This window comes from Callorhinus ursinus, unplaced genomic scaffold (assembly GCF_003265705.2).
Source record: "Callorhinus ursinus isolate GAN/ISIS: 27379988/994484 unplaced genomic scaffold, GSC_fseal_2.0 scaffold5, whole genome shotgun sequence".
Taxonomy (NCBI): Eukaryota; Metazoa; Chordata; class Mammalia; order Carnivora; family Otariidae; genus Callorhinus; species Callorhinus ursinus.
The window spans coordinates 30,845,304-30,872,973 of NW_027397067.1; the positions used below are offsets into that span (position 1 = coordinate 30,845,304).

Genomic DNA, 27,670 nt, shown 5'->3' on the forward strand with positions numbered 1-27,670 from the left:
CTAGAATCGATCCATGCCAACTGGCAGCCAGGCACACATCAGTCTGCCCAGAGTCTATATCTGCAGAGACAAGCCCAGTCAGACCAGTTGCTCCTAGAGTAAACCACTTGCCCACAGACCTGCTTCAAAGTGTCAGATAAATGGCCTGGAAGCCCTTGCCTCACACATAATATACAGCTACACGAACATACCTGAATATTCTCATTCACAAGGACAGAGACCTGAATACAGAAACACTGTGCTCGCACACACTCGCAAGCAAAAACACATGTGTGGAATCAAGTTTTGTTTGTTTGTTTAATTTAATCTGGGTCGGTAAAGCACACTTTCAGGACTCAGAGGAGACCCCTAGGAAATTGGTTCGCTTTTCTGTGAGCCATTTGCCAACTAGTCAATCCTTCAACCCTGTGTGTGTCCTCAGTGTGGATCAAGCGGCAACTTAGTTGCACTCTTGTCAATCTGTTCAACCTTCTTTCCCCCTGCTCTCCTTTAACTCCCAGAGGGCCGCGTGGCGCCGGCCGGGACAGGCACCTCCGACTCCAGTGCCCTCCCCGCCCCAGTCGCGCCGAGGGGCGGGGCCCAGCCGGCCGCCAGGAAATGCCCAGGAGTCTGTGTCACCTGCCCCCGAAGACTTGTTGATTCCCAGGAGCGCTGCCTTTTAGTTCTGCCTCCACCCGCCCCCCGCCCCCCGCGCCGAGACCAGAGGACGATCTCGCTTACCTGCTACCCCGACGCGGCCCGGGGAGCTCCTGAGACACTCCCGGGACCGCTCACCCCTCAAATCCACAGCCATGAGCAAGTTGGGCAAGTTCTTTAAAGGGGGAGGCTCTTCTAAAAGCCGAGCTGCTCCAAGCCCCCAGGAGGCCCTGGCCCGACTTCGGGAGACCGAAGAGATGCTGAGCAAGAAACAAGAGTACCTGGAAAATCGAATCCAGAGGGAACTCACCCTGGCCAAGAAGCACGGCACGCAGAATAAGCGAGGTAGGCTTGGGGTCTGGCCGCAGGAGTGAGCTCTCACCCTTCGCCTCCAGCGCTTTCCTTGGGGACAATCCGGCCCACAGCACCTGTTCCCCAGGAGGCCAGATTTACTCCCACAGCCTTTCTAGGAACTGGTATTGACCCCCAGGGCCAAAACTTGAGTCAGCTGAACAAGGCATAATACTGGATGGCAAAATGTTTGGGAGTTCCAATGAGGCCGAACAACAAAAAAGCTCAGAATTAATTCAAAAAACGATAATAACAAAATATCAAAATTTTAAATAAAGACAGAATCGGTATTATTGATTTTTTTTTCTTTTTACCTCTGGCTCTTATGTCGTTCTACAAGGCACATTTTTGCTTAACTTTCTTTTTAAAAAATGTGATATTTTGTCCATCGTGAATTCTGTTGCATTATTTTTGAATTTTAAAAACATTAAAATATTATTTATCTTGATTACTGACTTTTTTGCCCCTCCCCGTTAAATTTGACTCCTGTCTTGCCTTACCCTAGTCCAGCCCCGCTGACCTCAAATATCAAGTTTTCCGTTGTGTGTTTATATATATTGAATCACACATTTTAACGTGCCTGGAAATCTCCAGTGAAGTATATTCTAGTATGTTCTGGTTTGCCTTGCTCCCAAGCCATTGACGAGTTTAGTTGGCTGTTCTGCAGTTGAGATATTATTAAAAAAAAAAAAGTCAGGGACCTAAATATTATATTTCGTATCATTGGTTTTTACTGCGCAAGGGACTTTGAACCAGTAAGAATTCTTGGTGCTCCTGTCGCACCTTGAACCCTTTGTTATTTTCCAGAGTTAATTGGTTTTTTCAGTGTACTGCTCTCTTTATAGAGAATAGATGTAACAGCACAGTGACACGTATAAAAACCCAGGGAAAGGTTGAAATGATTTGGTCTTGTAACACTAGAAAAAAAAAAGTGGTTTTGTAATGGCAGACTCAAATAGAAGCTGCAGTCCAGGACTCTGCCCACCACCTAACCCTGAACTTGCATCCACAAGTCAGGCTTCTTTAGTCATAACAAAGCCCTGGGAAGATTTACTTAGCCCTAAATGACGCTGCCATTGTTTAATGCAGGAAAGGAATAACATCTTCTGGAGCTGACCTTGAAAACCCTGCTGTTTCCCATAAAAAATGTGCCTGATACATTTGTGTCCACATGCCTGATACATTTGTGTCCACTTACCACCAACGATAAAAAGGCCAAGTTTCATTTTTCTCTGCCGCTGCTCTGCTCCGACATTCTAGCCTGTTTTACAGTTAAATGCTGGTTTCTATTTTTACTTTCTGTCTGAAAATGTTTTGGGGAGCTATTTAATGGCAATTTCTAAAGAGATACCATGCCATTATGGCCTGCTAAAAAGTCATGGGCAGCTCTGCTTCTCTGTTCTTCCTCTTCAGTTTGATATGCACTCTGAAATTTGCATAATGTCTGTCAAGGGATGTCTCTCTGTCATCCTTTCTGGTCTGTATATCGCTTTATCTTCAGTAAATACTGGTTTTTAAAAAATCTTAAAAATTGAACATCTGCTTCTAGGAAGTGGAGAAAATGTAGATTTGCTTTTGGAAGACAAAAATATAAGGTAATATACATTTTACTGATTTTTTTCGGAAATGTTCTCCAATTGGCAGTGCACTAAAGTATATATTACAAATTGGCTTTATTAAGACCCCCCAAAATTAAAGAGAACATTAATTTAAGAGCATCAATCTAACTTCCTTAAATCAGAGAAGTAACAGATGCATGTATCATGTGCAAATAACCAATTGAGGTTAGAAAAGCCACTTATTCTTTATCCTTTATCCTTGGGAACTTCACTGCTATTAGCCCAGGCCTGGTTCTACAGTGGTTCTGGGAGTAGAAAGAGGCTACTTAGCATGAGTTCGTCTGTATTCTAAGCTATGGAAAGAACTCATTTACAGGCCCATGTATTAGAAACCCTGTCAATATCAGCATTTTCCAAATAAATCAGATAACTTCAATATACACATAGTTTCTGTTTTCCACTAGCTACCAAGAAATATTTTCTTTCACATTCATAGTGTTATCAGGCCCAATATAGTTAGTACAAAATGGGCCTTGTGTTATACAAGGCTATATATTATACAGGACTGTATATTGTGCTATAAGGGCTGTAATTTATAATCTGAGTGACATAATATATGTGCAGTTAAAGTTTTACTTCTAGACATGGTTGGTCAGCTAGCATGCTGCCAAGAATAGTAAGTTGAATGGTCAAGTAGCATTGTATCAGAAAGGGCCACAGTCCTGGCCACTACAAATTCTTCAGTGACCTATTTTTCTACAGCAGAAGTTTTGACAGCATTCTGAATGTCAAAAATGGGTTTTATTGGTAAAGCAAGTAACTTCTAAGTTAGCATAATAAATGTTAGAAATGAAATCTCATTGGTGAAATTACAGATATTCTAAATATGTTGATTGGCTAAAATAGTTTAGAGACACCTCCTTGCTTCCCATTGTAAGAACAGGTGATAAAAATCTACTAGGTGTATAACTAACCTAACATTAGAAGGGAAGGGTACCTGAAGCTTGATCTTAGATCAGTGCCATGTCCAGTTCTTTGTTCAAGTGTATTTTTGACAGAGTGCACCTCCCACAGGGCTCAACACCCTATCAGGGAATGTTGCTGCCTTCAATGAGCCTTTCATATGGGGTGTATTGGAGCTCCTGAAAGGATGTCCAGTCAGGACTTCATTGAGCTAATGGGACAAGCTAACAAACTGTTTTTGCTTGCCAGTGTATGTTTGTTTATGCAGAATTTAGTCTGAAACTTGCTGTTACTGTATCTCATACCAAGTTGGGCAGGCATGGCTAATTCTTACCTTAAACTTCTTTGGTAGTTACCGTAATCTACCAAAAAGAACCTGAGTGTGCACGACCAAACTGGCTTTGCAACACGGATGATATTAAAGGCCCTGTTGATCTAAAAGATTAACACTTGGAATGAGATTTATAATTTGGTTAACAATTTTGGAGGTGGGGGGATGGGGTGACTGGGTGATGGGCATTAAGGAAGGCACTTGATGGAATGAGCACGGGGTATTATATGCAACTGATGAATCACTACATTCTACCTTTGAAACTAATAAAAAAATTTTCTAGTAGCCATATTAGAAAAAGAAGAAAGAAAAAAAAATTGGAGGTCAGAGATTTTTTAAATGCAATTTACGTAGATTACCCTTTGTTTATAACTGGTCATCTGCTTTGTGGAAAAGCAAACTTTTTGCAAACCACTTAATCTTTTTCTTTTGAGCACTGTCATCAAGAGCAGTTTTCAATCCTGGCTGTATATTAAGTCACCCTGATGCCCAGGTCCCAACCCCATAGATTCTGATATAATTGACTGGGCTGGGGCTCAGGCACCAGTCTTTTTTTTTTTTATAAAGATTTTTTATTTATTTATTTGAGAGAGAGAGAGAATGAGAGATAGAGAGCACGAGAGGGGAGAGGGTCAGAGGGAGAAGCAGACTCCCTGCTGAGCAGGGAGTCCGATGCGGGACTCCGATCCCAGGACTCCAGGATCATGACCTGAGCCGAAGGCAGTCGCTTAACCAACTGAGCCACCCAGGCACCCAGGCACCAGTCTTTTTTAAAAAGTGCCCCCAGGGAGTGCCTGGGTGGCTCACTCAGTTAAGCGTCTGACTTGGGTTTCCATTCAGGTCAAGATATTAGGGTCGTGGGATCCAGCCCTTTCTTGGGCTCCATGCTCAGTGTGGAGTTGGCTTCAGATTCTTTCTCCCTCTCTCTCCCCCTCTGCTCCTCCCTGCTCACTCACACACTCTCTCTCTCAATCAATCAATCTTAAAAAAAAAAAAAAAATGCCCCCAGGCGATTCTTCCCTGTGGCCAGGGTTAAGGATGGGGAACTTAAATCCATAGTAATGTTAACAAGCTAGGAATACATGGTCCTTTCGTCTTGAAATGCTTCCTGACTTTTTTTCACATGGCATCTATGGTGCTGATACTTGTGTACTTCACTGGGATAACCAGGGACTAGCAGCCATTGTAATCACAGTAATTTTTTTTTCAGCTGAAATTGGCTTCCTACTAAGTTCCACTTACTGGTGGTCCAAATTTTGTTGTCTTCTGGAATAACATAGAATAAATGCACTCCATCTGTCATGTGAAGACCCTTCACATATTTGAGGACAGCAGTCATTTCTCTGTATCTCCTGTTCTGTGACCTCAACTCCCTCAGGCACTTCTCAGTTACCCCTTACTGTGCTGAGGTTTGCCTCCCAGGGCCCGGTCTAGGGGGAGGTGAGAGAGACCCCTAGCACACACCTGTGTGACCCTGAGAGTGATTGGCCTCTTAAATTTCCATCCTAGGTGCCTCTGTTCCTTACCTTGTCCTAGGCTGAGCAGGAACGTCAAATATGTAATTATATGGAGGGGCTGGATCCAGTCTGGGTTACCCATAGGCCTCAGGCTGTAGGAAGTGGGCTGAGCGAGATGAAAGGTTGAGACTAGGAAGGAGTGAATTTGGCCACAACCCTCCTCAGTATCATTATACATGATTCTGGTGAAACCTGGCAGCTGAGGCCCTTCCAACTCTTCATCAGGTAGCTGATGAATGAGACCCTAAGGCAGAGAGGCTTTTATTTGAGTAAGCCAGCTCACTTCAAAGCCCGGGATCTTTTATTTCCATTTTTATTTTTATTTTTTTGGCAAGTCTGAATTTGTTTTCAGAGTCATGATGCAGACTTGGTCTTCCTTGGAGTTGGGGGTGTGAGCATGATCGCATTGTTTTAACCTAGTGTACAAACCTCCTTGTGCTCTTAAGTTTGCTTTTTATTATAGTCATCATGGAGTTGAATTCTTCAGTCTCAGACACAGGATCAGAAGGACTTCTGTATAAAAAGAATCACATCTGTGTCAGCTGGGTATCAGCTTTGTTGCCAAAGTACTCGGGGCAAAGCACGCATGGCTCAGGTAATAAGAGACTGATGCAGAATGCAGAAGGCCCTGATGGAGGGAAGCTCCCTTGGGAGATATCACTTACCTGGTGACCTTCTTTCTTAAAAGAGAGTTTCTCAAAATGTGGCCCTCAGATCACCTGCATCAGAATTCCTTGAGGGTGTTTGTTAAAATGTGCACTCACAAGGACCCCCTCAAAGTTCTAACATAGTAGGTTGAGTGTAGGGTCCAGAAATCTGAACTTTGAACAGATAACACTGTGATTCTGATGCCCACTAAAGCTTGGGAACTGAGGAGGCATTTAGTATTCGGTGAGCTGCTAACCTGGAAACATCAACCCTCTACTGTTTTCTTCCCTCACCGTGCTTGGTGTTGCTTCCTTCCTCCTCCATTTCTCAGGGACCCAGATGAGAAATATCTACCCACCTCCCTTCTGTTTCCTGCTGAAGACACATTTCTGAAGCTTCTGACAGATCCTCATTAGCCAGCCTGAATTAGTTTTCTTGAGGGAAGTTCACATGGTACTGTGACTCCGTAGTCCTTTTGAAGAGTCTCAGAGTTCTCCAGTATTCAAATTACAACCAAGCATCATCTTAGAGTGTTTGCTTGCCTCTGATTATCTGATTTTTTTAAAGATTTTATTTATTTATTTGAGAAAGAGAGAATGTGTGTGTGAGAGAGCGAGAGAGCGAGAGAGAGCACGTGAGCACGAGCAGGGGGGAGGGGCAAAGGGAGAGGGAGAAGCAGACTGCCCACCGAGCAGGGAGCCTGACATGGGTCTGGATCCAGGGACTCTGGGATCATGACCTGATCCAAAGGCAAACGCTTAACAAACTGAGCCACCCAGGTGCCCCTGATTATCTGATTCTTTTGTACCATACTCCGTGTATTCTGGGGCCAGAGAAAAGAGTTTTTTTGTTGTTAAAGATTTTATTTATTTGTCAGAGAGAAAGAGCACAAGCAGGGGGAGCGGCAGGCAGAGAGAGAAGCAGGCTCCCTGCAAGGAGGCCGATGTGGGACTCAATCCCAGGATCCTGGGATCGTGACCTGAGCCGAAGGTAACTGCTTTACTGACTGAGCCTCCCAGGCATCCCGAAAAGAAAGTTTTATTCCTGGGGCATTAAGAACCCATATGCGAGTCAGGTCTTATTCTCCAGTCAACTGCTCTTCCCTCTTCTGGAAAACATAGATCAATGGAAATGTGACACTTCCTCAGTTTTCACCCCCAGTTTCTTTCCCCCAACCTCAGGAACTCCCATGGGGTTTTTACCCCATGGTGGGGAAACCTAAAATATCTGAATGGGCCCTGGGAGTCTATTCACTTAATCTGTAGTATTAAAACTTCTCACTTTCCTACTACCTCCCTTTCCCCTCTGAGCCCTGGCAGGGATCCTAGTAGACTTACATCCTCATGCATCCACTTAGATACCACCAGCAGAATGTCCTGGACTTCTTATCTCTTTTGCTCTGTTAATACAGCCTCAGTTTGCCTGTGCTTTTTCAGATGCGGATCAGTTGCTTTTCCCCAGTGGATTTGGAAAGAGTGAAAAATCCCAGCCGGATTTACCGTCTCCCCATTTAAATCAATATGTTAAGCTTGCATTCAGTATTTTACATTTATTTCTGTTAAATATCCTTAAATATCCTTATTTTCAGTTAAGTCTTAAAATTCTAATTTTACTGTCTTATGTATGAGCTATTTCTTTTTGTTGAACCAGTCACAAATTGGATCAACAGCTTTTTTTTTTCCTGTCAAGGTCTTTGTTAAAATATATTGAATAAGACAGAACCCAAGGACAGACCCTGATGATATGCTTCTAGAGACTTCATTCCAGGATAACCTCTACATTATAGTAACATTTCATCTAGGATTCAAGTAAGGCATGATTACCAATTTGATAGATCAGCACTCAGTGAGTTAAGTTATTCATCTAGCTATGAAGATACCTGATCTACATTTCTAGCTGGTATCATCTTATTTCTCCAACTTTTTCTCTTTTCCCTTATAATGCTTCAGTATACCTTGTGGATTATATTCCTAAAACCAAACTATATTCACACACCCTCTGCTTCACAAATGCTGATTTATGAACTGAGAGTATATTAGCTTCACCAGATTCACCTGGAGAGCTTTTTAAAATGCCACGCCAGGAGATTTTATTTTGAGAAATCTGGGATAAGTTCAGGATTGTGATACTCAAGCCTTTCTGGTTGATTTCAATGTGCATAATGTTAGAAGGCTAGCAGGTGGTCTATGGTTTTTTCCTTGAGTCAGCATCTAGTAATCCAAAGAAAACAGGCCAATGAGATTAGTTTGATATTTTTCATCTTTGTGAACTTATATTGGCTTCTAGTTATCATGGTCTTCTTTTCTAATTTCTCAGAAACTAGAGTGTAGGGTGTTTCTGTTCTAGAAGCGTTCTTTCAAGTATCTGTGGCACAGATTTTGACAGTTTGCTGATGTGTTGTAGCTACTTATAGAAGGGTAATTGGTACTGTTTCTTGTGTTATGTAACTACATCAAGTTTTGTTGTTGTTTTTTTTTTTTCCTCTTCATGAATTTGGAGCAGCATTATATATTCTGGAGTAGTCAATATTATTGTTCTTCATTTAAGTTTCACAAAGCTGGATAATAGAGCTTTTCACAAAATACTTACATTATACAAAGAATACAATTTTCCTTGATATATGTTATTTTGCAGTTAATTGAATTAGCCACAACAAGGTAGAAAATTTATTATCAACACCATGATTATGCCAAAGTCATATGATTTATACATTTTGAGAAACCATAGCAGGAGATCATTGTAAGCTTGCCCTCAGATGTACTTAGAATTACTTGTGTGTTTCTCAGTACTTAGAACTACTAATTTCAGATCAGATTTCATTTTCAAGAAAATGGGACAAATGCATGATAGTCTAATGAGACATAAGGCAAGGTCTAATACTGAATTTTTTAAGTTTTCAGTGCTTTGCTTGGCAATCAGGTTTGGAAAAGGCGAGAGTGACTTATTTTGGGATTCATTTTTTTGTAATATGTTTAAGTACATGTGAATCTATTTGTACTTTTTTTTTAAGATTTTTTTTTTTTTTAAGAAAGAGAGAGAGAGCACACAGCAGGGGGAGGGGCAGAGGGAGAGAATCTCAAACAGATTCCCCACTGAGCACAGAGCCTGACACAGGCTCCATCCCATGACCCTGAGATCATGACCTGAGCCAAAATCAAGAGTCCAATGCTCAACCGACTGAGTCAGGTGCCCCTCTATTTGTACTTTTAAGGAACAAAATTATCACAGGTACTTAAAGTATATAGGTAATATTGAGGATTTATTTTTTAAAACTCCATTTTCAATCTTTTGTCTTAGTAAACTATAACCAGAACTTTTAGTACAAACTGGTAATTTAGTTTCTCCTATTTTCTTTTGACTATTGTTTGATAGAAGTTCAAAAAACACACAATTGGCTTAAAAGTTTGCAGAAGGAGGAGGAACAAAAAAGCAAGAGTCTGGAATAAATATAAAGCAAATAGTAATCTATTTCCTGAATAACTGACTTTCCTATACCAGAGATCTTGATTTCTTACCTCAAACAAATGGTTCTAATAGGGAATTGCTTATTGGAAATATTTAGGACTTAGTCCAAAGTTTATGCTTTGGACTAAGCAGTGAGAGCTCCTAAACCCAAACCAATGAATCTTTGAGCCCATTGCTAAGCCCTTCTCCCAGGTATCTCTAACTTGTGGGTATTTCCAGTGAGAGGATGGGGTCTCGCTAAAGCCCCACTGTCACCTGCTCTGGGCAGCCTCTATCAACTCTCCCTCAATCTAGTGACCTAGTAACTTAAATGCCAATGCTGTGATTACTACCCTCAAAACAAAACCACCCCCCAAAAGCAAGCAAACAAGAATGGTGGTATAAAAATGACAGGAAAGGAGAAGATGATTATCCTCTGTTAAGAGTTGGGGATATTTGCAGTAGAAGTTAAAATATTTGAAAATTAAAATTTAATGTCAACCATCCAGGTTAAATGAAATAAAAGGTATACTTTTACCTTTGGCTCACATATAAATTTAGAGGAATAAAATCCTGCAACCAAATATTCGACAAACACTTTTGACATTTTATTCTCTAAATATGAATTTCTGGTGAATCTTTTTGGTTCTTTCATATAGTGTTATATGCTACATATCCATAATGGGTGTGTCTTATTTGCTTTAGCAGTAAAAACATTGTTGAATAGGCCTTTCTCAGTGAGCAGTGCAAATTCCATGACCGATTCTTGCCATATACTTAGTACGTGTAAGTGAAAGTCAATATAACCTTGGAGTTTGAACAAAGATATTATCCTGACTCAAAACTTATACTCTGTTAACTGCAGCAAGAAAAGATATTATAATTATATTAAACCAGTTTATACATATTTTAAAGATCACATATATAAGAGCCTTTGGTTTATCTTTTTGTGAGCAGTTTGAAAAATTTTATTTATATAAACTACCTTCATTTGTTGAGTATTGTTCAGCCACTTAAACTTGCAAAGTTAAAGAATAATGTAGTTCATCACCCATTGCAAGGTAAACCTATTCTTAAAGAATTTCAAATAGGAATAGTGGTCTTGAAGGTAGGAGCTATATATTTTTAATGATTTGTTGATCATAGGATCTCAAGGCAATAATCATAGAATCATAGGCGGTGAGAGTTGAAGGGCGCTGTAGGGATATAGTTTGTTGGTTCTCAGGAGCACCTGTAAGCCACGGATACAGTAGTAGGAGATATTGGTGCATCATATGAACAAGGAATACTTCCTATAAGTAGAAAATAGAACTGTGTTATACGTACATATGTATATACGCATTCATACATATGTGCATATTCATACACACATATACACACATATAAATACACACAGGTACATATACACATGTATATATGTACCCACACAATATAGAATTACATTTATAGGTGCATATGTCTACCCTCTAGAATTAAGCATAATTGCTATTTTGGACTTTTTCTATTTAACATTCGCTAGTTTCATACTCATACTATTTTCCCTACATTTTAGGCAGTAGCAGGCCCTGGAGGTTACCAATGTGTGAGATTACTAATAATACCAGTAGCCAGTAAAAAAACTCATCCATTGAGTCAGTTATATATTCTGCCTGGTCAAACATTTAATTGGGTTTTTACAAAGAATATCAAGTATATTTTAATTACTACATTGGTATGTTGTTCCAATAGCAGGTTAATTCAACTTGCCTGGCAATCGACCTTAGAAGCAATTAATTATAAGAAATAAGAATTCCAGTGGATATATAAAATGAGTCTTATGCAAGCATTCCTCCTTTTTTGACAACTCAAGGCTGATAGCACTTTTTGGTCATGACTTTTCACTCTCAGATTTAATAATCTCTTGTGCAACATCCTGGTGGTAAGAACTGCTTCATCTCCAAAAGTAGCTGTGAGCTTTTTAGAAAAAAGAGTTGTGTCATTTCTGTTGGAAAGTCATTTAACTTCCTTTGTCCTTTCCTATCTTTCTGGAGATGGGAGAGGGTGCTAATTATCCTCTTTCTAATCTTTTATACTTTAGAATATTAATCAATCACCATTTCTCTTTTTTTCTACAGATTTCAGTCCAACATTACTGGCTTGCTTACAGCACTATTCCGCTTCCTAATGTCCTTTTCCTCAGAATATCTCTTATTTACTTTCTCCAATCTCCTTCCTTTCTACTGTTTTCTCAGGCATCTGCTGTGCCACTGTATAATACGCCACATCACTGCTGTGTTCTAGTCTTTTAGCTTGCTCTTTACCCTTTTTATGACATTTAATATTGGTGAGACCTCTGAAAATATGGAGGTTACTTATAAGATCCAGTCAGTGTGGCAAGCTGGTGTGAATTGCTCTATTTTGGGGTTTAAGGTTTCTGGCTTCTCCTATATCCTATATCCAGGAGGAATCCATCCTATGACACCTTTTATCATTTGTGCTCCTTCCTGAGCGTCATGTTTGCTGTTTGCATCTACGTGTAGACCGTCACCCAGGCTTCATCCATTTTGCCTCCTCTGTGGCACCTTCCCTTACCCTCCAGAGAGAGCTTGTCCATTCCCTCTGTGCACCCACCTACCTTCTACATGGCCCCTTTTATTCTCCCTCTGTGTCTCCTCAGCTACTGAAATGTAACTTACACACGTTACTATCTGCAGTCACAGTTTCTGGAAGATAATGGATGCTTACTAAATGCTTCTTCAATGATGAGTAAGTGGTTGAACACCCACTTTGTATTTGACCCTCTGAGATTATAGTCTTATTTCTTTGTCCCTGCAGTACCTAACATAGTACTGGCCGCATGGTAGATCTTCAGTATATATTCTTGGGCTGGCTGACATGAATGGATGAGAATATTTTCTTAAACTGAAGAAGGCCAGGGAAATTCATGATGGGGTGGTCCGGGCCAAATGAACCTTACAATTTTCTAGTATTCTCCCAGCTGTTTTCAATCTAGCCTGTGACTTTGAACAGAGACACTTTGTTTTCATTCCATTTGTAGAATGCTTACCATGAATGATGCTTATTCAGATTGTGTTTTTCAAGAACTAAAGCAAGGTGCCATAAATAGAAGGTATTCTTTAATTAATGAAGTGATTTGTATGTGAGTAAGAACAGGGCTCACCTTAAAGGGTCTCAAATAAAACAACATGATTATGACACTTTGCAGTTAAAAGCAGAAGACGAGGTGACCAATTATGTGTGACATATGTCTCTCAAGCACTCTCTGGGATTTTTCTTCTAGGCCCCATCTTTTAGGACTTCTCTAAAGATCATCCATTCCTGGTAGAGAGAAGAGCTGTCATAATGCAGTTTCATATTTCACACACGGGTTTGTCCATCGTCACTAGAGATGATGGTTTCTAAAAGGTTCTTCTTTTTTTGCCAACTAATGGATTAACAATGCACACATGTATATGCTGTCAAGGAGTGAAGAACAGACTGACCTTTAAAACCAAGATGCCCTATATATTACATGAACAATGAAACTGTAACTTTTTTCTGCCATTTCTAGTCATTTTTCATAGGTGACTGAAAGCCTTCCTCCTCTGGCCATGTAGTAGTGGAGTAAAGTGACTTAAGGCTGGTGGAATTTTGGTTCAAGTGAGTAATTCTTAAGTTTCAGCCGCCATGCTCACTGGGCAGTAGTAAGGACTCTTCATGTATCCTTAACAGCAGTCCATACAGGGCATTGTTCTGCAATTCCATTGCTGAAGGAACGTCACTTTGAAGCGAAGTGACAAAACCCCTGGCTGTTTCTCCACCACAAAAGAATACAGTAGATTCCTTTGTTTTAGAAAGAATGCTCTCCAGGTCTCACCCGCTGCTTAAAAGCACATACAGGAGTTTGAACATTGAATTGCACCTCCTACACAGGTTAAATTACATGGCTCTGAAAACGTCCTTCTTTGCCAAATCAGGAGCACTGCTAAATTTGCAATATTTTTTCCTTGTCTTTGAAAATAGGCAGCTGTTTTCTTTTCCCAAATTGTGTATTAGAAAACAAAATCAAAGCCCGTCTAACTCCTGGTGGGCCTGAGGTATCATCATTCATGTGAGAACCAGCTCACGAGGAGACTCTTCACGTATATTTCCTGGTTCTTTGGAACATACGGCTCTTGTCTTTGTGTTTGGGAGAAGCATCCTGTGCCAGGCAGAAGTCACAGGAGGTGTCCGGTGTCCTGGGGCCAGATCCAGCTCTGCAGAAATCACTGGGTTTGCTCACCCAAGGTGATTTGAAACATGGAAGTCAGATTTTAAATTTGGAGGACTTTGCATGCAAATCCAGATTTCTTGCTTCTTTTGAGCTGTGGGAGACGGGGCAGGGTGACCATGGACCCGAGCCTACGGGGTTGCTTCCGGTAGATCAGGTTTAATGCTTGCCTTGTTGCTAGAGTTCCTGCTTCTTCCTGTTGACAGAAGTCACACTCTGGCCTTGAAGGCCATACTTTTTCTATTATACCATGCTGTCATTTCTTTCTTTTTTTAGATTTTATTTATTTATTTGATAGAGAGAGAGAGAGAGCACAAGCAGGGGGAACAGTAGAGGGAGAGGGAGAAGCAGGTTCCCCACCAAGCAGAGAGCCCAATGCGGGGCTCGATCCCAGGCCCTGGGATCATGACCTGAGCTGAAGGTAGACGCTTAACCATCTGAGCCACCCAGGCGCCCCTACCATGCTGTCATTTCTATTTTTACAAAATTACCAGATTTATTTATTTAATATTCATTCATTTCATCTTCTGGAAAGTAGACCAATAATAGCATCTACTCTTGGAGTTTTTGTGAGAGTTAATGACAGTTCACATAAAGCACTTAGCACTAGTTTGGCATATCACAAATACTCAATGTTAATTTTTGTTATGTATTTTATTGGCTGTGTGCCAGGACCTGGGCCAGGTACTGGGGAAATAGAATAGGATACTACATTTTTCTTCAAAGGGCTTATAACTGGTGTAGTAGAGATGGGGTACAATAGGTTTTACAAATAATTATAATACAGTGTGATAAATGCAGCAGTAGATATGGATCCACAGGTAGGGTGTAAGCATGGGGGCTCAATTGACCATTCTTCCCATGTCGGGGGGAAAGCCCTTGCACAGCTCTGGTCATTAATGTGATGAGCCTCTCTACAGGGGATATTGTGTGATATCATAGAAAGGCCTTTACGCAGATAATTTTTTAAAAATTGTTTTAGTTCTTTCCTAAAGGACAGGTTAAGCAAATAAAAACTGTTTTCTAAATAAATGTCAGTGCTATTTAGCAGGGACTTCAGTTGTGATTTTTGCACCTGGAGAGGGAAGCCAAGCAGAACCTGATAACCCTGGACTTCCACAGTGGGCAGGGAGGGATGGGAAGATAGTTACCACTCACCAGGGAGATAGAGAACAATGTTCCACACCTAAAAAAAAAGCCTTTCTTTGTCAAGTCCATCTACTTGCTCCCTCCTTTGGAATACCACACCCACTTCTACAGAGCTTCCGGGCAACCTTGCCTTTCAAGACCTCCTGGGAAAACACACTTATGTAACTGCAAGAAGCCCAGCTACTTACACTAACTATTCTAGTCTTTCATTTATGAATGAAAGCTTTTAACACAGACTCAAAAGAATTTTGATGAAAGGTAATTGCAAGAAAGGGTTAAGATAAGCAAAGCAAACAACCAAACCCAAGAGAAGAGAGATAATGTAGGAAATAAAAAATGTTAGAGACAAAACTTGTGTTGGTATCTTCAGGGAGATTCAAGAGGCTATTGAATTATAAGACAAGAATGGGCTGCCATAAAAATGAGCCACTAGAAGAAAAAGGTCTTACAAATTGAAAAACATAATTAAAAACAAATGAGGGTAAAAAAGTAGAATAAATGTAGTTGAAGACTAATTAGTAATTCAGAATATAAAGTTAAGGAATTATCCCAGAACATAGAACAAAAAATTATTAGATTGGAGGATAGAGCCAAGGAATCCAACATCCATCATATAAGGATTTCAAAAAAAAAAATAACAAAAATAAATAGGGATTTCAGAAGAAAGTAGGCAGGGGCACCTGGGTGGCTCAGTCTGTTAAGCATCTGGGTTTGGTTCAGGCTCTGTGGGGAGCCTGCTTCTCCCTCTCCCTCTTCCCCTGCTCATGTTCTCTTGTGTTCTCTTTCTCTCTCTCCCTCTTTCTCAAATAAATAAAATCTTAAGAAAAAAATAAGAAGAAAGTAGTGAGAAATAATGGAGGGGGAAGAAGTAATAAAAAACATTAAAGAATACAGTTTCCCCAAGCTGAAGGAAGACTTAATTTTTCAGAAAAAAAAAAAAAAAAAAACAACTCACCGAATATTTAGTTGGGGGAAGCAAAAAATAAAAGGCACACACTTAGCCCTATGCTGGTGAAATTTCATAACTCTAAGGTAAAAAAGAAAATCTTAAACATTTCCAAAGAGGAAATAGGCTAACAAATTTTCTACAAAGGGATAAAAATAATATTATTATCAAACTTTGGAATATTGATTACCCAATGACAATGGAATAGTTAAAATTTTTGGAATATTTTAAACCTAGAGTTCTGTAAAAACAATTCCAAACTATTATTCAAGTTTGAAACAAGATGACATCTTTGGACCTATAGGTATTTAGAGAATTTATATCTATGCACCTTTTCTGGAAAAAAAAAAAAACCCACTTTAATATTTATTCCAGCAAAGTAAAAATATTCATGAAAGGATGATGTAGGATACAAGAATCATTAGTAAGAAAATCTGTCAAACTTAATGCAATTGTTAAGAAAAGTTTCCTTAAAAGTTGAAAGGATAGTGAAAACAGCTAGTAATCATCTAGAACTAATAAAATTGCAGTTATTTCAGTCAAACATTGGAAGGTCTGGGGTGAGAAAGGAATCTTATTTGGGAACAGTAAATTATCAATACTGATTAATTTTCAACGTGGATAGAAAACTCAATTGTATGTGTCTTTTTAAAATATAAGAGTATTCCCAGGAGAATAAATTTAGTATATATAACTGTCCAACAAATTAAAGGGGGGAAAATGAACAAATTTGATCAATATACATAAAGATAAGACAGCAGAAGTAAACAAAAAATACAACAGAAAACACAAAAAGATGATAATAAAAAGACGATATTAGGTAACGTATCAGTTATCACAATAAATAAACATGAGTTAAAATCTTACATTAAAAGATAGAGACTATCTGAATGGGTTGAAAATAGTCACACAAACTACATATTCAAGTATATGCTATCTGTAATAGGTGCAATAGAGCAAATGGAAAACAATTTTGAAATAGAGGTCCCCATAATTATTATAGGCAAATTGTAACAAAAAGCCAAAACATTAATATAAAACAAAATGGAATTTAAGGCAAAGAGGATTAAATGGGACGTAGAGTAATATTTCATATTGATGCCAGTAAAATCTGACAAGAAACTGTAATGACTATGAGTCTTTGTGCACCAAACAAAAAGCATTAGAATAAGTAAACCAAATCTCTTGGAATTATAAGAATAAATCGATCAAAACAGAGTTCAAAGAGACCCTTCTCTCAGATCTCTGTTGCAGTAACTTACGTGCTTCACTCTGAAACCTTAAAGCTATTTGGAGTTCTTTTGCCAATTCCATTTAATTATGTTTATATTAACATTCTTCTGCTGCTGTTTTCCTTCACTCTCCTTAAATACCCTATCAAAACTCCTATTTTAAGGTCTTTTTTTGGCGGGAGTGCCAGAGTCAAAAAGACTCAGTTTTGTGATTTTTCAAATGAAGCAGGTAAAGAGCTAAACAGGAGGGTATTTTGATATTTCGCTGAAAGCAACACTCTTTTCTATTACCAGCATGCCATCTAATCCTTGAGTATGACTCTAACAGTGTTGATTTTATGGATGCTCATGGTTAGATGTAAACTTGCTGACCGTCTCATAATCATTTTAGACCAAGACATGAACCTCATCATCCTAGGTTTGGTTCCAGCTGCCAGTCACTGTCTACCTTCAAGAAAGTCACATAACTTAGCTTGTCTCTGAAATAAAGAAATTGGGCTAGAATAGACAGTTACTATGACTTTTTTCTTCCTCTAAAGTTTTATTTTTCTACTGCATGATTTTTACTCATATTTTTGTCTATTCTTTTTCTAAAATCCTATACTGACAGAAATACTTCTGAGATATATTTTAATGGAATATGAAAACTGACACTTTCATCCTCTTGCCAGATCTTTGGAAGAAAAGAATAGCAAAATGTTTGAGGGAGTGGTAGTTGGTGCAGGTGATTGAAAGGACAAATGTTAGTGTAGTTTGTCAGCTGTATTTGGCATCCTCGGTGTCTGTAGGGATCAAGAATGCTGAGTCTATGGTTGGTGTTGAGCAAATGTCTCTTGAGTAAGTGGCTTGGGCTTTCTCCTTATAAATGTGGCTTCTCCCTTATTTAGCTGCATTGCAGGCACTAAAGAGAAAGAAGAGGTTTGAGAAGCAGCTCACTCAGATTGATGGCACACTTTCCACGATTGAGTTCCAGAGAGAAGCCCTGGAAAATTCACACACCAACACTGAGGTGTTAAGAAACATGGGCTTTGCGGCAAAAGCGATGAAAGCGGTTCATGAAAACATGTGAGTGACTTTGACTTTGGTCTCCCTCCAAGTCATAAATTCCCTCAATGTTGAGAAGAGCCTTTGGAGCTATATGATGATTTTGGCAGGAATGGAGTTACTCATTTGATGTTTTTTGACATGTTGGAATGGAATGCCCCATCAAAGAAAGATTAGAAGTTAGACTAGGAAAAAAAAAAGACCATGAGAAAATGAAGACATTCATTTTGCCCTTATGTTTCCCAGTTGTCTCAATAGTGTCTGATACTCCACCTGTCTCCACCACTTTCATGCTATAGGCTTTAAAAAAATTTTTTTTAAAGATTTTATTTGAGAGCAAGAGAGAGAATGAGAGTGAGAGATCGAGAGAGAGAGCATGAGAGGGGGGAGGGTCAGAGGGAGAAGCAGACTCCCCGCTGAGCAGGGAGCCTGACGTGGGCCTCGATCCCAGAACTCCAGGATCATGACTTGAGCTGAAGGCAGTCGCTTAACCACTGAGCCATCCAGGCACCCTAAAAATTTTTTTAAAGATTTTATTTATTTCAGACAGAAAGAGAGAGAGCATGAGCAGGGGGAGGGGCAGAGGGAGAGAGACAAGCAGACTCCTCACTGAGCAGGGAGCCCAATGCAGGGCTCAATCCCAAGACTCGAGATCACGACCTAAGCTGAAGTCAGATGCTTAACCAACTGAGCCACCCGGGTGCCCCTCACACTATATATTTTTTTTTAATTTTTTTTATTGTTGTGTTAATCACCATACATTACATCATTAGTTTTTGATGTAGTGTTCCATGAATCACACTATATTTTTAAAAAGGCCTAAATGTCAACATGTGCGAGAGTGTTAGAATTATCAAATAATGGTTGTCAAACTTTGGTTATCAAACCTGGAAAACTACAAAAGAAAACACAGATGCCCAGGCTCCTTGAAGAAAGGTAGGGATTGGGCCTTTTTGTTTTTATCACCAAGTTCCCCAGGTGATTCTGATACTAACAGGTGTTTGGGAAACACTGACCTAGAATAATAGCTATGAGATGGATTTGAGGTCAGATTTTCTGAGTTATAATTCCAGTTTCATTACCAGCTGTCCTTGAGCAAATTACTTTGCCTTTCCCTGATTCAATTTCCTTAGCTGTAAATTGGAGATAATAATAGTACTTACCTTGTGTAGTCATTGTGAAAGTCAGTGAGATACTAGATACAATACACCTAGCATAGTTTCTGACACAGAGTAAGCCCTCAGTGTCAATATTCATAGTGGTAGTGGGGCTGGTGATAATTTGCTTTACATCTACACTAGGAAATCTATGCCTGGGACCTGATCCTTTCCTGAGATTGGATATGAGAGTGACATCTGGGTCAAAGATGCACAAGAACAATGAGTGCCTGAGGGATATAGACAAGTGTCCATGGATAGGAAAAGTGGGAAAGTGGGAGGCTGGGGCCAGTGAAGACATCTTTGCTGACATTTTCTTGCCTTGATAATTCATTGACAATCAGATGTCATTTTGACAGCTTCAGAAAGATCATTAGAGTCATTATCAGAGTCAAAATCCTCTCTCACTGCTATAAGCGGGGTGCTAACTGCATCACAGAATCACAGCCTTTCACCCCAGGTAGTTGAGCAGCCCATTCCACTGTATGCCTTTTGAGAAAAATTCAATCTCAGGCCCAGACTTTATTCCTTGTCATAAATAAGTTCCTTGTGTATTTGTTATAAATGTAATTATAATAATTGGAAATAAGGGATGATAGGAGGATGCTAAAAGAAAACTTTTTATGTAAAACTTCTTGGCTTTTCCCATATATAGAGTCTGGGAAACTTGCAAAGTATTCCACTGGGAGTCACAGTTTCAGTGTTTAGGTTGCTTAATAATAAGGGAAGTTGTCACTTCTCTGGTATTCCGTCAGTTTGGCCAAGTTTCAGAGCTGGAGGAATGATTCAGAGACAGGGTGGTAGAGAAGCAGTCCAGATCCTGGCCTTCAGACCCTGACAGCTTAGGCTGGTGGTTAGGGTCCAGGGGGCTGGCGGGGGTGGGGGTTGGCGCTCAGGTGCTAGAAACTTCCTAGGCCTCACCCTGTTCTCATTAGTGTTCTCCCTCTGGCATCAGCACCTATGGGAAAGCCCTCAGGGAGTCAGGATCTCAGAGCCATGAGGCATTCTAGAAAAATCTCTGGTTCCAGAGTCCAGCTTCTCTAAAAGGCTGCTGTCAGTGACTGTTCAATGTTGCCACAGCTTATCTTGGTCATGGTGATCCTTGGTGGTCCATGGCACCATTTCCTGCTGACTTGATACACAGCAGCATATATTATTAAATTCTACATATGCCCTACCTACCAGTCAAAATTTCAAAATGCATCTACAAATATTGTTAGTTTTAGTCTCTAGTGACTCCCAAATGTAATGGCTATTTATCAGATATTTAAAATACATGTGCAAATATAGGATTATTAATTTTCTTGAAATGCAAGTTATTTTTATTTTTTTTAAAGACTTATTTATTTGAGAGAGAGAGAGCATGAGGGGGGGAAGGTCAGAGGGAGAAGCAGACTCCCTGCTGAGCAGGGAGCCCGATGTGGGACTTGGATCCTGGGACTCCAGGATCATGACCTGAGCTGAAGGCAGTTGCTTAACCCAACTGAACCACCCAGGCACCCGAAATGCAAGTTATTTTTAAAGTTGATAAATCTTATCACCAGAAAATTTTGTTATCCTACTGAAATAACTAAGAGTTTACATTAAATTGACTCATTTTTCATATGGGATTATATCTAAACTCATAATTTTAAAGTAAACTTCTAAAAGATTTCAATAGTATATTATCTCCCAGGGATCTGAACAAAATAGATGATTTGATGCAAGAGATCACAGAGCAGCAGGATATTGCCCAAGAAATCTCAGAGGCCTTTTCTCAGCGGGTTGGATTTGGTGATGACTTTGATGAGGTAGGTAACACAGTGTAAAGAACAGAGTGTTGTGGTTGCTGAAAAGGATAACTTCCTCCCATATATAGCTGGCGGTGTTTCTTAAATATTTTCTTAAATATCATTAAAGAATAAGTGATATTTGTTAGTGATGTACTTGTCTTAAGGGGGAAATGAAGTGCTGGTAACCCTGTTTTAAAAGAAAGATTAATATGGTTTAGCAAACCACCCCCTAATTAAGTTTTCAGCTATTAAAGCAAGGCAGCATGTGATTATGTAGAGTTAGTGACTTTTAATGGTTGAAACCTAAATGGCACCATTACAAGGAATCAAGTGCTCACACATCTGGGCAAAACAAAGCAGATTGTGTCACTCTGCAAGGAACAGACATATCATGTAGTTGTTAAATTAGAGGTTAGTCTGCCTCTGTTTATTACCCAGGCTGTGAGACAAAATAAATGTAGAGTGGCATTATTAACACACACATTCCATTTAGATTAATCAATCCAATAATAAAGACTATAATTATAATGGTAGTGTCTGTACTGTGAATTTCAATTGTTCTACTCAAAGCACACGTAAGTAGGACTACTATATGTTTTGAAATGTTTCCAGTTCTCTGATTAGTATGGGAAAGAATCTGACTTCCTACATCTATGTGGTATTAAAAATGATGTATCTACTAAGTAGGATGTGGTTCCATGGAAACCTGAAACATTTGGAACGAGTGTCAACAACTTTTAAAAATGGTGTAGACCATCACATGTGGGACTTAAGAAACAAAACAAAGAAAAAAAAGAGACAAAAAAAAAAAAACCCACCAACAACAAAAAACCAGGCTCTTATAGAGAACAAACTGGTGGTTGCCAGGGGGCAGGTGGATGGGGGCAGGGGTTGAGACAGGTGAAGGGGATTAAGAGTGCATTTATCATTAGGAGCTCTGAGTAATGCCTACAATTATTGAATCGCTATACTACACACCTGATATTAATAAAACACTGTATGTTAATTATACTGGAATTGAAATAAAAAATATGTATCCCCCCCCTCCCCAAATGGTGTAGACCAGGGGTTAGAAAATTTGGCTTTTAGGCCAAATCCTTCCCGTGGTCTTTTTGTATGGTGTCTGAGCTAAGGATGTTACATGTTTAAAGGACTGCAGAAAATAAGAGCAATAACAATAGAAACAAAGAAGGCTGTGCAACAGAGACTGTATGTGACCAGCAAGCCTAAAATATCACTATCTGGTGCTTTACAGAAAATGTTGCCTAGCCCTGGTTAGACTAATAAGCATCTAATGAGTGCATTTCGATGCGGTGGAAAGGGCTCTGGGCTCACAAGGACATCTGGGTTCTGCCATTTGTTACTCAACTTTGTGTAAGTCTCTTCACTTTTCTGACCCTTAGTTTTCTCATCTGTAAAAGAAAAATTGCTGTATTGCTAGATTATCTCTGAAGTTTCTTAAATTCTAAAATTATTTTATTAGTGAACAAGTGTTCGGTACTCAAAGTCTATAATTGATGGAAGAGATGATTATTCTGTCATATTTGCTGAAGAGAAAATATCAATATCTTCTCGGTGCTGTTGATAACTATCAAGTGCTATCGGCAGTTCTGGGCACCCATTCAGTGTAGATGGTGTGTGCTGCCATTACTGTATTTACTATATTTGTTCCCATTTATTTTGTGAGCAGAAGTAGGCATCAGAGTATTCATTCTGAGGGCACTTTATTCATATTGCCTGTGGAAAACCTAAAGCACACAAGTACACTGGCCATATTATTTCACATGGCCTGTGAAAGTGATGACATACACTTTTAGGATTTATTTCCTTTTCATGAGGTAGATTTAACAGTGGTCAGACAATCGTTAAGCTTGCTGCACATCTGGTATAAATTGACTTGATCAGATGTTGTGGTTGACTTCGGTATCTCCTGTCTTGGCCCAGGGTATTGTTACTCTCACTTTAATATAAGATAATGATTTATTACCTTTCTCCCACATTCGATAATGAGTTCCTTAAGTGTAGAGACTGTTGATTCAACTTTTCATCCCCAGCATTGAACTCAGCACCTGACCACGAATGAGCTTTCAATAAATTTGTTCAATGATGAATGAATGAATAAACAAAGAATCTCCTTGGTTGAGTATAAGAGCGCCTTAGGTCATTTCTAATAATGACAGTGTTAGAATCCTCATAATGACAAGTTTAGTTTCGACTCCCAACCTCTCTCAGAGTTGGGGGGGGGGGGGTTGGACTCTACCTGAGTACTCATGGAGCCAGTTAGATCTGAACTACTGCAGTTATCTCATATCTGACATAAGGTGACTTATGCCTTTAAAGTCTCAAACTGGTCTTGTCTAAGTTTCTTCAGGCAGAGAACAGTTTAGAATTAAACCAGACTCTCTGAGACTATAGCTAAAAGAAGGAAGTTCAGTGTACCTAGGTTGACTTGGAAGTTTTCTAAACCCAAACAACACAGCATGATTTATATTGGCTTTGGTAATTTTACAGAGAAACCGTAGTATCTCTGATTCTTTTTACTTTCTGTACATTATGGTTTTGCTATACCTATTATTTTATTTTCAAAAGCATTAGCCAAGATGAAAATATTTGCTCCAATTAAAGTTTTACAGATTCTTAATTTGTTACAGTAGAAAGGAAAAGATAGGTTGGAAAATGACAGGCAAGGTGTAAACTTCCTAGAAACTGTGGAGGTTATATATTCAGCTAGCACAAATTAGTTGAATAACTGTTTACTGAAGTATTATAAGATTAACTATGACAAATTTGCACAACCCAAAATATTCATTTTTTAATCATTGCTCAGTGTTGCAAAAAAGACTTAGTCTTAAAATAAATATTCCATTTCACTGGGTTCTCACATATCAATTGGGTAGCAGATGTTCTTATTATCGTGTTTGAGGAAACCCACTTCTTGAAACGTTAATTCCATAATTCTTTCTTTCTCCTATGTTCAGGATGAGTTGATGGCAGAACTTGAAGAATTGGAGCAGGAAGAATTAAATAAGAAGATGACAAATATCCGGCTTCCAAATGTGCCTTCTTCCTCCCTCCCAGCACAGCCGGATAGAATGCCAGGGAGAATGTCAGGCGCGTCCTCCGCTGCACATCGATCCCGAGCAGGTCTGTCACCCACCTCAACTGCCTGTGGTCAGATAGTTCCCTGAAATAAGTAGCCAGGTCGATCCCTTTTAGCACTTATTTTTTGTTTCATAAATATATACCTTTTAATATCCATATGCAAACCTGCAGGTGTGAATGTCACCACTTGCTAATTTTTATCCATTTTATGTTCCAGCGTCTTCCAGGAGGGCAGAAGAGGATGATGATATCAAACAATTGGCAGCTTGGGCTACTTAAACTAAAATGGAATTCGTTGACACCCAAATCAGTGAGCTGTACATAAGACATAAAAAAATGTTTTTGCCATGTTCAGAAGTTAACAAAGACCCTGTTTTATATTTGCACTGGATGAGTAATTGTCTTTTAAGCCTTATAAATAAAAGTTATAAAGAATCATGTGTAGACATCCAGTCAGGGATGGAAAGGGACTTTCTGCTAGCATCTTGGAGGATCTCCCCATGCTGATGGGATGGGGCATTCTATCTTGTTACATGCTACTGTATTTCCAGTCCCGGCACATAGTAGTGCTCTCTATACATTTGTTGAAAGAAAATGGATTTCTATTAACATATAAAACATGTAACAGTTTATAAGCCATGTAAAAGGGTTGTGTTGATAGCTAGAGAAAATAACTTTCTTTTCTAAGTGAATGCAAGTTGGTTGTGTGTATCTGTTGGAACATATCTATCCCATGGTAAATGCAAATATACCATGTCTCTTGTAGGAGACACTTCATTTAGGGAAGTCTTGTGTGAGTCTATACACAAGTAGTTGCACTTGAGTTTTGCAGTTTAAAATCTTACAGGAGCTTTAATTGACATTTATTATGGCAATGAAGCTTGGAATGGGGCAATGGATGCATTTCCCAAAATGTTTGAGAGCACTAACAGCTTACACTGCTGAGCGAGGATCTCCTGGGTATAATTTAGCTACTTAGGAAGCCATGTTAACACTCCCAGGCCATCATGATGCTGTTGTGGCTTCAGCGTGCTGAATGTGTGAATGTTCATGTTTTTTCTATTCTGTGCTTTCTTGTACATTTAGTTACCCTTTATGGCATATTCCTTGTAAATACATAAAAATAGAGGCAATTAAAAGTATATCATGAATAAAATTTTGGTCATAATTATTTTTAAGTGAAAATAAATGACAAAATTATGTATTGCCCATAATATGTCATGGACCATAAAAATGACAAATGTCATCATATAAAATGTTCTAGTATTCCCTACATCTGCTGGGCTACATACTGGAATGGATAGAACACGACAGCTGGGGGTAAGAGTCCTGGATCCCAGCCCCTGCTCTGCTGCTAATGCAGTATGATCAGCCATGTCATAAACTCTGAGCCTCTGTTTCTTCATTGGGAACTCTAAGGGTTGGACTTGATCTCTAATGGGTCCATCCTGCCACAGGCCTTTTGCATATGCTGTTCTTAGCAGTCTTCCCATTGTCCACACACACATACCAAAACTTATTCCTTAAATCTTAGTTAAAATGTTCTTTATTTTTGGGAAGCTTTTCTTGATTGCACCGATGAAATCAAGTCTCCCTATTACATGCTTTCACAGTACTCTGCTCTCTCTCTAATCACCTATCAGGGTTTATATTGCTTGAATGCTTACTTGTTTTTGTTCTTCCCTTCATGCCCCATGAGGGCATGAACTGTGCCTCTTCCAGTTCGATAGTGCATCCCAGGACTCTGCACAGTTCCTAATATACAGTAGGTATTCAATAAATATTTACTGAATGAATGACTATGAACTTTTTACATCTTTTGGGCCATGATAGAAATCCAGGAACTGGATTTACTTCCCACTCTCAAAGAACTAGACAACTGGACAAAATACACGAAACAATAGTTTACAGACATTGGACAACAGGCAGCACTAGACTGAGATTCCTGAGAGGGAGACAAATGACAAATGAAGTGAGCACTTCTGGTGCCACCCCCCCACCTGCGAACCTCTGCTTGCTGCCTTTGCAGGGATAGCTTGGTGGTCTTCCTGAGTAGAGGAAATTTGTGGGGAAGGTAACTGCACGTGTATGTGCGTGCGCACGCGTGGACACACACACACACACACACACAGTTTAATAAACCGTGGTCCTGTCGTCATGTGTATTTCTCGCCATGAGCTCTATCCCAAGCTCCAGTCAAGTACAAGTTAGAGGTTTCCTCTGGTTTTCCTGCCATCCCTTCAGTATCAACATCTTTGTGTTACAGCCTACTTTCTTTGATATTAGTATAGCCACTCCAGGTCTCTCTTGGTTACAGTTTGCATGGAATATCTTCTTCCATCTTTTTATTCTCAATCTGTACCTGGGCTTCAATCTAAAGTGAGTCCTTTGTAGACAGCATATAATTGGATATTGCTCTTAAAAATCCATTCACCAATCTCTGCCTTTTAACTGGAGAGTTTAATCATTTCCTTTAGTTCTTTAGAAATTGTTTTAGCTCTTTGAACATATTTAAAATAGCCAATTTAAAGTCTTCATCTAGTAAGTTTAACATCCGGGCTTTTTAAAGCACAGTTTCTATTCTATACCACTGTGGGTTTTTGTTTTTGTTTTTTTCCTCTGTGTGTTGACCGTACGTTTTTGTTCCTTTGTGTGTTTCACAATTTTTTGTTGAAAACAAGACATTTTGAATATTATATATTTGAATAGTATAACCCACTTTTAGTGTTTGTTGTTGTTGATTCTTGTACTTGTTTGTTTAGTTACTTTTCTGAACTAATTTTATGAAGTCTGTATTCTTTGTTGTATGTGTCCATTGAAGTCTCTATTCCAATAATGGTCAGCTAATAATTGGCCACAGACTTCATGAAACACTTGGAACCAAAATATATTGTATAAACCAACAGATTCAGCATAAGGTCATGGGTAACACTCTGTACCTTTTATGAATCCATAATAATGATCTACATGATTCTTAATATTTCAGTAAGACTTGTTTCCTTGAATGTGACATATGTAAAGTCTGCACTACCTGGAAAATAAGGCTTATATTTCATTTATATGTTGCCCAATTCATTCATTCATTTGTTCATGTGTTCATTCACCAAAGACTACTCCATGATAGATGGTGGGAATTTAAACAAGACACAGATCCTGCTCTTAGGTAGGTCACAGTCTAGCAGTGTGACCTTGGGAAACTTTCCTAATCTTTCTGAGGCTGAAATTCTTTAATGAAATAATAGGAATACTATCATTAATCTCATCAGATTGTCATAAGAATTGGAATATGTATGTAAAGCTAGTGCAGTACTTGGTACAAAGTTAATGCTTAACAAATGTTTTCTTCATGCTCTTGTCAATTCTCAGAGCAACAGAGGTATCTTAAATAACAATTATCACCATCTGTCTATGCTATCTACATGCCACTAAGTGCAAAGGGTCTTATTTAATATTTCATTTAGTTTGTAAAACATGGTTATGGAATAGGTTTTAATATAGTAGGTAATAAAATGAATAGCCATTAATAGTAAGCTTGAAAGTGGCTCAAAGACATTAAGCAACTTCCTGAGG

General features: G+C 39.1%; 1 protein-coding gene across 1 annotated transcript; it reads left to right on the top strand.

Annotated features, from left to right (window-relative positions):
- Nucleotides 1–549: 549 nt before the first annotated feature.
- Nucleotides 550–27,149, top strand: CHMP4C (charged multivesicular body protein 4C). The gene is made up of 5 exons (XM_025871480.2): nt 550–981; nt 17,913–18,090; nt 20,902–21,016; nt 23,977–24,142; nt 24,318–27,149. The coding sequence occupies exons 1-5, from the start codon at nt 792–794 to the stop codon at nt 24,377–24,379; spliced, it is 711 nt and encodes a 236-aa protein (XP_025727265.1). The 5' UTR covers nt 550–791; the 3' UTR covers nt 24,380–27,149.
- The last annotated feature ends 521 nt before the right edge of the window (nt 27,150–27,670 follow it).

Excerpts from the sequence above, each read along its gene's own strand:
- CHMP4C (XM_025871480.2), top strand. The coding sequence starts at position 792 with ATGAGCAAGTTGGGCAAGTTCTTTAAAGGGGGAGGCTCTTCTAAAAGC. Across the intron at positions 982-17,912 it reads CGGCACGCAGAATAAGCGAG|CTGCATTGCAGGCACTAAAG; the intron begins GTAGGCTTGGGG and ends TCCCTTATTTAG. Across the intron at positions 18,091-20,901 it reads AAAGCGGTTCATGAAAACAT|GGATCTGAACAAAATAGATG; the intron begins GTGAGTGACTTT and ends ATTATCTCCCAG.